Source organism: Pelodiscus sinensis, chromosome 9, assembly GCF_052426305.1.
Source record: "Pelodiscus sinensis isolate ZL-2025 chromosome 9, ASM5242630v1, whole genome shotgun sequence".
NCBI lineage: Eukaryota > Metazoa > Chordata > Testudines > Trionychidae > Pelodiscus > Pelodiscus sinensis.
Genome location: NC_143060.1, coordinates 18,228,750 through 18,243,139, shown reverse-complemented (window position 1 = coordinate 18,243,139; position 14,390 = coordinate 18,228,750). Strand labels below are relative to the sequence as shown.

General features: G+C 41.9%; 1 protein-coding gene across 11 annotated transcripts in view; it reads right to left on the bottom strand.

Moving 5' to 3' along the window:
- PATJ (PATJ crumbs cell polarity complex component) overlaps window positions 1-14,390 on the bottom strand; it is a 223,638-nt gene that overhangs the window by 63,737 nt on the left and 145,511 nt on the right. For all 11 annotated transcript variants that reach the window (XM_075936118.2, XM_075936122.2, XM_075936120.2 and 8 more), the window contains 2 exons: window positions 11,733-11,929; window positions 4,867-4,958 (listed from right to left, as the gene is read on the bottom strand). In XM_075936118.2, coding sequence (XP_075792233.2) covers window positions 4,867-4,958; window positions 11,733-11,929 — 289 coding nt within the window. The remainder of the gene's footprint in view (window positions 1-4,866; window positions 4,959-11,732; window positions 11,930-14,390) is intronic.

Below are 14,390 nucleotides of genomic sequence, written 5' to 3'. Positions count from 1 at the left end.
CCTCTTCTCGAGAGGTGTGAAGCTTTGGGAATAAGGCTGGAAGGACAATAGGCTTGTTGATGTGGAAATCGGAACAAACTTTCAGGAGGAATAAAGGGTGGGGCGGAGCTCCAGCGTGTCTCCATGGAATATGGTGTAGGGAGAGGATGCTGTAGCAGTTGATGGTATAGGGGCATGCAGTGCCTGAGGTGCCTTGTTTGTCTCCAGTACTAACCATTGGGGGCAGGGAGTGGGCTGGAGAGACCCTTTTTTTGGTCGAGGGCCTATGTGAGGGAGAGCTCGGGGTTTTCTGCTGCTTGGTGGCAGACTCCAACAGATTGGTATCATCCCTGTTTGCCTGTGGCTCGACCGCTTTATCAAATAGCAGCATGCATTGCCTGAGCTCTAGCTGTAAGGCTGCGGCAATGGGTGCACTTCTGGGGCACATGTGCTTCCCCCAGGCAACAAATACAAGACCTGCAGCCATAGAAAGTGGGCACTTTCCACACTTTTATAACCAAGGGAGTCCAGCATTTTGTTCGTTTGTTTGGTTTGTGGCACGTCAGTAGCTATATGCCTGGCAAGTTATATTCTCAGAGTTTTTGAGGATAATCAATTTATCTGGTTTCCCTTCTCTGTTTGTTCTTCTAGATTTCTCTCTTCTTTCCTCTCCCTCCCCCCTTTTTGAGGTCAGAGGACTGCAGCCCTTGAGGACCTGTGCCTTAACTATTTACAACACTTTTTTTAAAACTATTACTAACTATAAATTTAACAGAGAACTAACAATTTTAACTAATTAGAAATCAATTCCTATCTGTAGAGAACTGAAGAGGAGAGGGATCAAGCTCCATCTGCAACATAGGGTGGTCAAGAAGGATCTGAGGGGAGTCGGGCCGCACACGTGAATTCCAAAGGCATGTGCCACTCTCACACATGAAAGGCCTGACTAGAACGCTGAAATGGACACTGCTAGAAAGAGTCTCTGATCTGCAGCACCAGGGTGAGCCTGACACCAACAGAGGAGCATCCACAGGGACATCACTCAAAAAAGAACAAAGTGGAGGAGTATGGGGATTTTTTTTAAAATAAGAAGATATAGAAGAAGGTTCCAGGAGCTATATTGATCATTGGGCCTAGAGCAATGTATATTAAGTAGTTTATAGTTTCTCATTTAATACAGTGTAACTGGACTTTAAACCTGTAACATTTGCTTTTTGCAGAATTTTGAAACAAACTTTCATGATGTATTAGGTTTTCTTATAGGATAAATTTATGTCTAGACACCATGAGTTTGGGGTTGTTTCCCCCCTCCCCTTTTAACTGCCTATTCATTGCAGCTGCTGCTCCGATTGCTAATAACACTTTCCCCTGGAGAGCCTTTCTTTGCATTAATATTTGAAAGGGTGTTCAGGTCAAACAGACAGGCACATTGATTATCAATGTACCATAATATAATGTAGGCAGCAGTGACAAGATTGTTGTTCTGCTGAAGTCTAAAGATAATACATATGTTAACTACTTGGAAAACAACTTTTAAAATGACACCTTTTCAGCCAAAGAGATAGTAAAAAAAGAACACATTCAATGGCTACAGTATTCCCAATTCAGTGCATGTAGCAGAGGAACTGTTATTTTTAAAAAGAAGCTCTTCTTATTCCAATGGATAACCAAACTGGAAAAAAGGGAGCATTCAGGCACACACTTCTATTGCTTTTAGAGATGAATTTCCCTTAAATGTGTCCCAAAACAAATGCTAAAAATGTTCAAAACCACACTTTTAATATGAGCTTTGTGGCATTTTTAATTACCGAAAGCTGAAAGAAAAGTGAGTCTGATCAATGCAGTGGCAGCAGATTTCACAAGCAGTCTGTTCATCTGAGGCACAGCCTGACAGCCAGCTCTAAATCTAGTTCTGGGGTTCAGTTTCATGTGTTCTGCTTTACCCTCTGGAGCTTTCACACCAGACACACATTCCACATGCAATTAACTAATGGAGAGTGAGTTGTTATATGTGACATTTAATTTTCAATAGCTAAGGAAAGTAACATAGGAGCTGCAGGCAAAGTCATTAATCTCCCCTGAATCCTCTGTTCTGCCAAGTACAGCAACTCATTCTTCATTGCACTAATACAGATCTTCCATTATATTTGTGTATAGTGATCCTCAAAGACAGATGTGTGAGTCTAAACACTCACAAATGTGTTTACACTTTGATTATAATATGTATTTATGAACAGAACATGAAGTATATGATACACTGCACAAATATATATGGGCTAGAAAGCTATGTAATTAATTGGTGGGGTGATAATTAAACAAGGCAAGCCAAAACTAGACTAGATACATTTGTCCCAAGTTAATAATTTTTTAATATTAAAGTATATACAACCAGAACTATATGCAAGAGACAGTCCTCATGCTAATAATATAAGTGGAGCACATTTCTCCCAAGTTATAGCAATGGTAACTCTAAAGTGTTAGGGCTGGGCTATGGTGGAGGAAGTTAGGGTGTCTCAAGACATTTATGGCCAGAATAATATAAAGATAGTTTTCCTGCTTAGAACAGAAATACATCTGGTCAAAAATTTTCCAGTGGAACTCTTTTCTGTTGGAGAATGTTGATTTAGCAAAACTCAAAAGATTCCACTGATTTTGATAAATATTCTGAGGGAAACAAGGCAGGTTTTCTGGCAGCTTCTTTGCTTACCTCCCCAGTTCCTTGGCAACTTGTGTCCAGCTGCTGCAGAGCTGGGGAGGCTGGATCAGAATTTTTTTTTTTGGCTGGGGGGGGGGGGGGGGGGGGAGGAAAGAGGGTGTAAATGTACCTCCCAGTGAAAATCTCACATATCTCTGTTTGGTCTAGTTTGGAATTCTCTTCCCTCCCCCTGACCTTTCTGCAATTCAGATGTTTTTGCAGGACAGAAATTGCAGTTCCTGAGCAGACCTAAACATAAGAAATACACTCATATTTAATCCTTAGGAACTGAAAGATACATATAATGATCCGTGGTGCACTGCTGTATCTCATTCCCTCCAACACATAACCACCACAAGGTTGGTCTTGTACCCTTCTTGACTCCAAGTGAGCCTTTCCCCAATTCTCTAACCCTATCCAACGCCACTTTTAGAAGAAGTCACTTTCCACATTAAGCAAGATGCTTCATGCTCTCCCCTGCCAACTCTCCCCAAGTGGCTCTGTCTCCAAGACTGAACCTTTCTGGATTCCATGAAAAGTTCTCTTTTTTCTAACACTGAGGTCAGCTGCTAACCCCTTTTGAGAGCTGGTTGGAACTCATAACCAATAGCCTAACCTGCCCTTTTCTCCCAGTGGCCAAACCCATCCTCCTCCTGTCTCTGTAAAATCCCCTTTAATTAGTTAACTGGTTAACTAGTTAGGTTTAACCAGTTAATTAATTAAGTAGGATCCCAGGTGGGGGCTGCCAGCTCTGCCAGCCCGACCCATGGTGCAGTGGGCCCAGCAGGGCTGGAGAAGCCCTCTGCCTGTGGCGGGACAGGGGATGCTCCTGAGAGCCAGTTAACCATTACCCAGAAAGCATAACCCAGCAACATGTACCCATTCACCTCCCTAACACACCCCTTATAAATTAGCCAATCTATATGGGAACTGCTTAGTTTTCTATAGGTTTGTAGCAGGCCAAGGAGTTCTACAGAAGCTACAGGGAATGATTTCAAAAGAAAGAAAATTCATCAGGATGTTTGCTCTCTCAGCCAGGCCAGATTAAGACACAGGAATGTGCTTATGCAATATAAACATCTGACAACATCACAATCTTAGTGCCCATTTTTAAAAAAAGTGTCTAGAGCTGATGACTGTAGTAGAAGAAAACATGAAAACGTGAATGATGCAATGATACTGAGTTTGCAGACAGCTTAAACCACAGCTCTAATAGGTGTGAACTGCCCCCTGCAGCTCTCAGGCTTCCACAGAGTTACTGTGAAGGGACTGTTGGGGCTGGTGACACCAGGGGAGTCGGAGCCTCTGAAAGAGTTGGTCAAGACGACATCCGGAAAATGGATCTTGAGAAGCGAGATCTGGGAATGATGACAGGGCAATCACAGGGAACAGGAGCTGGAGGGTCAGACTGGAGAGAGCGGCTCACTTAAGAAGGGCTAGCAGAGCTCTGAGGAGGAAACCCAAAGAGACCTCAGCTTGGTGTCGCTAGCTTCAAACACTTCCCACATAAGTAAGACTATGTAGGCTTTGGAGGGCAGAAATTCCTCAGAGGAAGTGATGGACTCCCGAAGCCAACCTGAGCACCAAGGGTAGGTGTCGAGAGGTGACACCAGACATACCAATAGGTCCTGGCACAGTATGTATGTCTATTTGTAAATAATTAAGATGCTGAAGAGAGTTACATAGATCTGGAAAGATGAGCAATTTGTGTCTATAAAACTAACACTTCCAATTCCATGTTAGATTACAGTTGTTCTTGGTGTAATAAATAAGAAGCTTTGTTTTCACTGACTTTATGACTAAGCCTGATATGTGCTAAGGTTATTTAGGTACCTGACTGCTGCCACTGAAGTGATGCTACCCAATTAACACATGCTGGAGCGTATCTCTGGGTAGGGAGCCACAACTAGGACCTTTTAACTGTAAGTCTAAGAGACAAGGAGCAAATACTTGGTGTGCATACACTGGTGGCAGCAAAGGTACCAGATAAACAGTCACTAAACATCTGTGTCAGCTATTCACCAGAGGGCGACCAAGCCATCACAGTTATCCTTGGAAAGATATTTTAAAAAACATTACAGATAACTCCTCAACAATGCTCAGTAACATGGTTAAGAAAAAAAATTATCCTATTCCAAAGGGAATGGAAGGGGCTCTGAATGGAAGGGGGTTTTGATAAGAACTGGTCTTACCGTATGAAAACCAACTTGACATTTGATGGAGCAGTCTTAATTATTGCAGAGGCGTTTTGGTGGCTTCTTCCATACAATATCTGATTGTTTATCTGGTAAAAAAGAATGGGGAAAAACTGGTTAATGGACAAACGTATTTAATTAAAACTAAATATGTATAGTTTTGAACTTATTTATAGTGTGTAATTCAATACTTCAGTGATGACAAGTTAAAAAGAAGATCAAGGGATAGAGAGAAAATGAAGGGTGCATTAAATACAAATCCATTTGCCCATGAGGCTCTTCAAAATAGGCTTATTAGCATTGTACATTACATTTTTTCCTCTCCTTTTAGTAAGATACATCAGTATGCCGGAAAAGGTTTCAAGCACAAATGCACTGTATGAAAAAGCATACTGGAGAAAGTAAACAGTGGAAACCAGTGTTCTTTCCAAGCTACCCCGTCCAGTCAGCTCCATGCACAGAGCCCTGAGCCTCTAACTGGGCAGGGCTGATTAATCACCTGTGAAGCTGTGCCGCTGGGCAGTTTATGCTGGTGATAACCTATCAGTGCACTCACTTAAAATTCAGTTTTGATTTGGACAGTCAAGGCTATTATCTTGCCATTAGTTCATGTGCAGGAGGACGGCAGGTTGCAATACTGAATTCAGAGGTAACACTTCATAATATTAATTTAGCTTTTCTATATTTTCCCTTATGGAAAAAATAAATATTGAATTTATTTGAAGAGTACCCTATTTTTCTATCATGATTTCAAGATGGACCATGATGGTTTGGCTTTATGATGGAGAAAAATGTTAATTTTCAATATTTTAGTCATTCTTATTTTCAAAGCTCTCTCTCTATTATATTGAGTTAATATCGTAATGCTCACAGTATTCCAGGAAAGCTATAAAATGATTAACATACTGCATAAAACCTTATACAAGAAATGGTCAGCCTCTAGTTTTGTCTATATTAGTGGCTATTACCCTCACTGAACACAAATGAGACAAGAGAATTCGTTCACTGCTCAAACCTTTGTTAAATAAACAATGTCTGATTTTCACAGTCAAGTTAATGATCATTTATGGCAAGTTCTTAAAAAATTCCGTATGAGAAAAGTTACCTAAACACAACTTCTAACAAACCTTTTAACAGCTAATCTAACTATGGCCTCTAGGTCAAGTTGCACTTGCTAGCCACATGGTGCTAACTCTCCTTTTCTCCATCTGAAGACAACAAAAACCCAGGACACATTTTAAAATATATTATTGAGATTATTTTCTAAGAGCGAATCAAGAAGTGAATACTCTTCAAATAGTGAAGGTAATCCTGCAACAAACTGTATGGTAATATCCATATTTTACAAATACTCCTGTAAAATATATTCCTCTTTTTCTTCCACGCCCTCTTTTAAAAAAAGGTTAATATTTGGATGTGCCAAAATACATGTTTTTGCACATGAAGATAGGATTCTGCTTTCCTTGTACACTCCAGAGTCCCTGGGAAGTCTATAGCAGTTTGAGGTACACAAAACATGAAAGGATCAAATACCAAGAAAACAAGGCTACCCCAAAGTTTGAAGAGCTCCAAGTTGTTATTATTTGTAATTACCACACAAAGGGATACAGTTCTAGAGGTGGTGGTGCACGCCCACCGATGGGCAGGCGTGGGAGGGAGAGAATCAAAGTGGGACCAGTCATACAAAAGTGCCTGAAGCTCCCAGATTTTCTACTGTGGCAGCAGGGGGCAGCCAGTGCTCTGGGCCCTTTAAATCACAACTGGAGCAGTGTGCACAGCATGCTCAGGCCAGCACTGAGGACGGCATAGCCCCAGTCCCATCTCCATCCTCTCCACACAATGCCACACCCCTTCCAGAGGCATGGAGCAAACCCCTCCCCTACCTTGCCTAGGGGCCTGGCAAGGCTGTTGGCCCCACTGGTGGTGAGAGAAGTGGTATATTATACTGTACCTCGTTACTCAAAGGAAAAGTTTAAGAAAAATCACAAGAGTGGAATACTTACAGAGAGACATTCAGAGTTCAAAACAGCAGATTAATAACCTGTGATAAATGTGTCTTATTTCCCCCCCCCTCCGCCATTTAAAAAAAAGTTATCCACTAGGGATATTAGATCTGCTTTATAAAAAGTTTGGATTCAGTTGAATTGCCATACTTTTTTCTTAAAAATTGCTTAGATTAGAATTTATATTTTTTACACTGGTTAAATTACCAGTAATCCTACTTTGCAAATGTATCAGAGGCCAAAATGTAATTAGCTGAAGTTAGGCCTGTAAGCTATAATTATTTTAATTATACAAAAATGAAAATGTAGTCAAAGTAATACATTTCCCTTGAGGTTTTCAACTATTCCATGTAGTTATTCTTCAGTGACACTCTATGTTAATTTTTTTTTAAATGAAAGGGTTTATTTTGGAAAGAAAATCTGTTATGTTAGCTTCTCAGACACCCTAGTGATGAAGGCTGTGTAACAACATTCTACAAAAATATAACAGCAAGAGAACAACTAGAATTTCATAAGGGCCACCATTTTGAAATCTTTTCTTATTTTTGATGGGAGACTGTGACACAGTCACAAAATATGGCAGGATATTTACTTTATTTTCTGGGAATCAAAACCCTCAGACAGGTACTTGGAAACTACATTTGATTTTCTGCAACACAGATTTCTTATGTTGAATGTTTGTATGCTGTGATGCTTAACATTAATTTAAAAAAGAACAGAAAGAAACTTCTGCCTCTCATACTCTGATGTAAAGACGTGAGAATCCATTAGAAGTAGGCATTAAAAGAAGAGCATTGTCTTTACCACCCAGCTTTGATGGGAACTTTTATAACTAAGCAGCAAGTCAAAGTTCATAATGCCTTGTAAATGCAAATAGGGCAGAACTGAAAATGAACAAATTGGTACATCAGAAATTAATCTAATTGGACAAAATAATGACTGGATGGGAGGTTTCATCTATTGTTCCCTTTTGGGGTCTTACAAGGAATGATTCGAAAGAAAGTCAAGAAGCAGAATTTAACCAGTGTAAAAAATAACTGTCTACTGAAAACTACTGTAGTAAGCTTTACCACCATAGGTGCCTCTCCCACCATCTCCTGAGATACCAAGACTGTTTAGACATTGTTCTGATCCTGAGAAACAGGGCCAGAGAGAGGGACTCGGATGACATCAATACCTCTACTGGCTCTGGCCAAGCTGGCTCTCCCGCAGACACCCTTCTTTCTTTGTCACCATTTTTCTTCTCTTTACTATTCCTCTTTTTTCCTTCTGTCTATTAAGTGTCTGACTTCGCATCCAAAATAGTTTTTTTTTTTAAAATAGCAACATAGCTATAACCCTGTGACCAGTAACACAAGTAAAAGCAATGTCCTAAATTGCTCAATCCTGGCATAAGTTTCCCAGGACTCTCAGTAGCTGATAAAACTGTGCTGTGCAAGAGTTTTCTAGCAATGAAACTGCAAGTGAGAGTCCATCTCAGAGACAGAAGCTGCATCTTCTACCCTCGCTGTTCTTTTCTTTCTCCATTTGTGCGTGTTTGTCTTATTTTGTTTTCAACACACAGCTCCAGGCTTTTTCAACTAACGTTTTTCCTTTTTCTCTAAAAGATCAACTATTACCATCATTAATCTCGTATGTCACCTCTGGTTGGTTTGCTATAGAGTTGTCTTTGGTGTAAGAGTTGGAGTATCAACATATCTGGGGTAAGTGACTAGTCTCTCAGGACTGTGGTGTGATTTTTTATTTAAATGACCATTACCATAAAGTTCAATTTGTCTGGATGGCAAGATAGACAGAAGATTCTAAGGGGACTGTCTGTGGTTCCATGGTAAGACCAGTATAGTGATCCAGAAGTTCACATGTGCTGCTACTGGCCTGGTGAAATCTAATTATACAAGACACCAACAGCTTGGGATACCTGCCCTCTCTCTGACAGTCCATCCTGAGGTAGGCACTCACAGTTGTGAGCCACTGCAAACAGCATGGCAACAAGCAACTGATTTTGGTGAGGAGAAAGAATAGGAACCAAGATGGAGATGAAAAAGACCATCCTGGAAATGAGTGCCAGAACCAGTAATAGAAACCATCGTTCCCCAGTCCTGTGTGCCTGAACCACAATCCTACTGATATCAATGGGAGTTTTGCCTGAGCTGAAAATCTGTAAAGAAAGCAGGTGTGGGTAGGTTTACTAAGTAAAGCCTAAGATATTATCTTTTCTTTAGGGCTCAAGCATGAGAAAGGATGCCAATTTGTCTTTTAACATCTTGGTAAAATGTACTGGTCCCTTAAAAGTTATAGCACAGAAAATCCTGCATCTTGGCAAGGGGCTAGACTAGATGATCTTTGGGTTTCCTTCCAGCCATATGAATCTATGATTCTACACTCACTGAAGCATGGACCCACAGAAATTTGCAGGAAAGGGAAATTTGCTTGCTATTATTTCAGCAAGAGACAAAAACTTTAACATAATTTATCACCCTATCAGAAATTACATTTCCTATAGTGATATTCTATTTCACAAGCCTTCTACATTGTATGGGTATTGAAAACCTATAATTAGACACTGACAAATCTAAAGAGTTTCCAAGACATCTCCAGATAGTCAGACTTCTTTTTAGGTTGAGAAATGAGAGAAAATACTTGGTGCTTATTAGGGATGTTAAATTTAGATTAATCAACTAATCAAGTAGCTGATGGAACTTTGGGCAGCTCTTGTACATTTCAAAGGGGGAGGCACAGCAGTCGGGACGCCTCTGCCTCCCCCGCCCCTTGTGGAGATGGTGCTGGGGGGAAGGGCTCCTGCCTCCCCCTCTGCGCTGCCTCTCTCTCTATCAGAGAGAGGAAGGGGGATGGTGGAGGGAAGAAGTGATAGTCAAAGTCACTACTCGACTAGTCGCTTACATCCCCAGTGCTTATACAACACAGACAGAATTGCTGAAAGATCTAACATCACCTACCACTGAGTCCAGTAGGTTAGCACACACCTATTCTTCAGTGAAAGCTTCTTAAGAGAATCATCCACAGAGATGATTTTTCAAACCTGTGTAGCAATCATGACGTGGGATCCACCACAGGAATAGCAAAAGACCCTTAGCAATAAGTGCCACTCTACAGTAGTCAAATAACAAGCCAAATGGTTTGAAATGTGTTCCAAGCTGGAGGATGAAAAGGGGTGGAAGAAAAAGGGGAAATAATGCTTAATTTGTTGATATAATCACTTGCTCAGTGGGTTAATTTTCTCTGTGGACTAATTTGCACCAGATAATCACAAAAATAAATAACTACATAATAAAAAGGGACAGTGTTTGAATTTCTAACAACTGATGAAAATGGATCACAATATGAAATTGTATTTTCGTATCCTTTGGAAAGGAAGGGAACCCAAGAAAACTACTAAAGGCAAAACTCATGATATATAAACTGTGAATTTTCCTGTGAAACAATATGAAGATAGATTTACTATTTCCTCATTTGGTTTTCAATGTCCCTGCCTAACCACAGTCTGTAAACATTCTGAAAGCGTACGTGCACTGACATTGGTTGTCACAGGCAAGTAGAGATGTGATTTTTGTTCTTCACAGAAAATACATTTATCAATGGACTAGATCATCCTCTTCCTCTTACGTGACATTTGCATCACTGGAGATTTGTAACCATGGTAGCACATGCTGTATAGTCCTCTGCTAATCCCTTTGTGGATTAATAGCCTTTTTGATCCACCCAGGATACCACATCATACATTCAAGGGTTTTTTCCACTCTCTCAAATTCTTCTGCCATCAACGTTCCCGTCCTGTGCCCATAACATGAATAATATGCTGAGCCTCCTAAAATGTGCCCTGGAAATCAAAACTCTCTTTTCATAAGAGCTCCATTTTGCTGAGCTCCAATACTCTCTAATACATTTTCATTGGTTATAGTTCTATTCAAAATATTTTCAGAATTCTTCTGTAACACCATAATATGAAGGATTGGAGTTTCTTCATTACTGTTGTTTGAAGTCCATGTTTCACAGCCATAATTTATTTAACACAAACCATATATACATTTTTTAAAAGTCATAATTTATGTCCCTTTCTTATTCAATGTTTATTCTTCCACAATAGCTTTCACTTTTACTTATTCTGGTGCTGACCTCCATAGCTGACTCTAAATCTTCTGTAATGCTCCCTAAGTAACAATTTCTCAAATAATTTCTTTGGTGTACACCTATGTTGTTCACTGGAATATCACAGGATCATTGGATACCACCATAGCTTTTGTTGTGTTCAAATTCAATTCTAGACCATATTCTTTGTTTTACTCTCATAAAACTACCACTAACTTCAACAGACCTTCTGAATCAGCCAACAGCATGGCATCATCTGCATAGTTATTGTTAAACATTTTCCATTCATCTCAATGTTAATGGTTAACCTGTGGGGTGAGGCTTACCAGTTACGGATAACTAGTGGAGGCTGGACCAGACTCCTGCCCACCGCAGGCAGCTCACAGGACCCGCCATGAGCAGTCCAGCTGAAGCAGTTCCCGGCCATCCTGGCCAGAGCAGCCCTCATCCATAGTGGGCCTGGCCTGAGCACACCATAGGCAGGGGTGCTTGAGCTTGGCAGAAGAAGCCTCCATCCACGGCGGGGGAAAGAGGCAATGCTCTAGCCTGCCACAATTTAATCGATTAATTAATTAAACCAATTACATGCCTAATCTCAATATCTTCTTCTATTTGTTTGATGCTTGGTTGGCATAAGTCACTGAGTTCCATAAACTGGCACCAGCTCTCTATTTCATATTTAATTACTAGGTTGACAGGTTCTCCTCCCTCTCTTGACACCAACCCTATTATACAGCCAAAGGCATCACTTACCTCTAAAAGTTCATCACCAATGTGCATTCGTCCATCTCTTCCTGCAGGTCCATTTGGATTGATGCCAACTATGAAAATGCTCATCCGAGACCTGTCCTTGTTTCCGGCCAGGCTGAGTCCAAGCCCATTCTTATCTTTCTCAAGCTCAATAATGTGCAACTCCCCTGGCAGATCTGCATACCTTTGCCTGATTTTTTCTACAAAAAAATAAAATAAAATTATATGCAGCTGACTGTTAACACATATAGGTGTGCTACACGTTAACTGTCCCTTGGCATCACTAACATTCAATTACTGACATATGAGATTTTCCCATCATAAAAATTATAACATACAAGTGACCATAAGACCAATGGTCTATTTTGCCCAACGTCCTGTTGCTTTCTGACACTGGCCCCAGCAAGATGCTTCAAAGGAAAGTGAACAGAACAGAGCAATATGCTTGTATCCTGCTGTCCAATCACAGCATCTAGTAGTCAGAGGCTTAAGGATGCCCAGAGCAGAAGATTGCATCTATAACCATCTTGACTAATAGCCATCGATTAACCTACTCCTCCAAGAATTTACAGTAAACTTCCGATAATCCGGCACCCTTAGGACCCAGGGGGTGCTGGATTATCAGATATGCCGGACTATCGGAAGGGGGGGCTATGAAGCGTCTGACCCCAGACCCCTCATAGCCCCCCCTTCCGATAGTCCGGCTCTGCCCCAGGCGTCCCTGATTCAGCCGCTGCTGGTCAGTTTTAGCAGCGGCTGAATTGGTGACGCCTGCAGCAGAGCAGCTGGAGTGCTGCCGGGTTCGTCAGACCTTGGCGTGGCGAGACCAACCCGGCAGCACCCCAACTGCTCTTGGGGACGCCTGGGGTAGAGCAACTGGGGTGCTGCCAGGTTGGTCCAGCAGCGCCGCTCCTCGGCACTACTGGACCAACCCGGCAGCACCCCAGATGCTCTGCCCCAGGTGTCCCCAAGTCAGCCGCTGCTGAAACTGATCAGCGGCTGACTCCAGGAAGCCCGAGGCAGAGTTGCTCTGCTCTGGGCTTCTTGGAGTCAGCCGCTGGTCAGTTTCAACAGCAGCTGAATCGTGACGCCTGGGACGGAGCAGCGGGGGCGCTGTGGGGTTGGTCCCCGCAGCGCCGCACCTCAGCGCTGCGGGGACCACCCGGCAGCACCCCAGCAGCTCTGTCCCAGGTGTATCCAAGTCAGCTGCTGCTAAAACTGACCAGTGGCTGATTCCAGGAAGCCGAGGCAAAGCAGCTCTACCTCAGGTTTCCTGGAGTCAGCCGCTGATCAGTTTCAGCAGAGGCTGAATCGGGGACAGCTGGGGTGCTGCCGGGTTGGTCCCGCAGCGCTGAGGGGCAGCGCTACAGGACCTACCCGGCAACACTCCAGCTGCTCTGCCCTCGGCTTCTCCGATTCAGCCTCTGGTCAGTTTTAGCAGCGGCTGAATCGGGGAAGGTGGGGGCAGAGCAGCTCCAATTGTCCGGCTGCCCGGAGCACTTCCGGATTCCTGATGGTGCCGGACCATCAGGAGTACCGGACCATCAGATGCCGGACCATCGGAGTTTTACTGTATTTTTTTGTACTCTGTTATGGTTTTGGCCTTCACAACATCTCTTAGCAAAACGTTCCACATGTGGACTGCGCTGTGTTAAGTACTTCCTTCCATTTGCTTTAAAGCTACTGCCTATTAATTTCATTGGGTGAACACAGTCCTTTCATTATGTGAAGGGGCAAATAATACCTCCTTAATTCATCTTCTCCACATTAGTCATGATTCTATAGCACCTCTATGACACTTCCCACTCAGCTGAATCTTTTCCAAATTAAGAAGCCCAATATTTTAAATCTCTCCTCATATGGAAACTGTGTCATAGCCTTAAATAATTTTGGTTGCCCTTCTCTGTAACTTTTCAATTTCTATTGTATCTTTTTTGAGATAGAGTAACCAGAACTGCATATAGTATTCAGAAGTGGACACACCATGAATGTATATAGTGGCATTATGTTATTTACTATCCTACTATCTGTCCCCCTCTCAATGATTCCTAACACTGTTAGCTTCTGTGATTGCTGCTGCATATTGAGCTGATATTTTCAGAGAACTATCCAGAATAGCTGCAAGATCTCTTTCTTGAACAGTAACAGCTCATTTAGATCCCATAATTTTGTACGTATAGTTGAGATTATGGTTTTCTGATATGCATTACTTTGTGTTTATCAATATGACATTTAATATGCCCAATCACACATTTTATGACCTCCCTTTGTAACTCTTCACAGTCTGCTTTGGACCTAACTATCTGGGGTAATTTTGTATAGTCTACAAACTTTGCCACATCATTATTTACCCTTTTTCCAGATCACTCACATACATGATGAATAGAACTGGCCCCAGAACAGATCTCTGGGGGACATGTTGTCTATCCTTTGTTTTCCGGATTTTAACCAGTTACTGATCCATAAGAGGACCTTTCCTCTCACCCATGATTTCTTAGTTTAAAGAGCCTCTTGTGAAGGGCCTTGTCCAAGGCCTTCTGAAAGTCCAAGTACAGTATACTCACTGGATTCACCTTGTCCATATGTTTGGTGACCCCCTCAAAGAATTGTAATAGACTGCTGAGGCATGATTTCACTTTACAAAAGCCATGTTGACTTCCC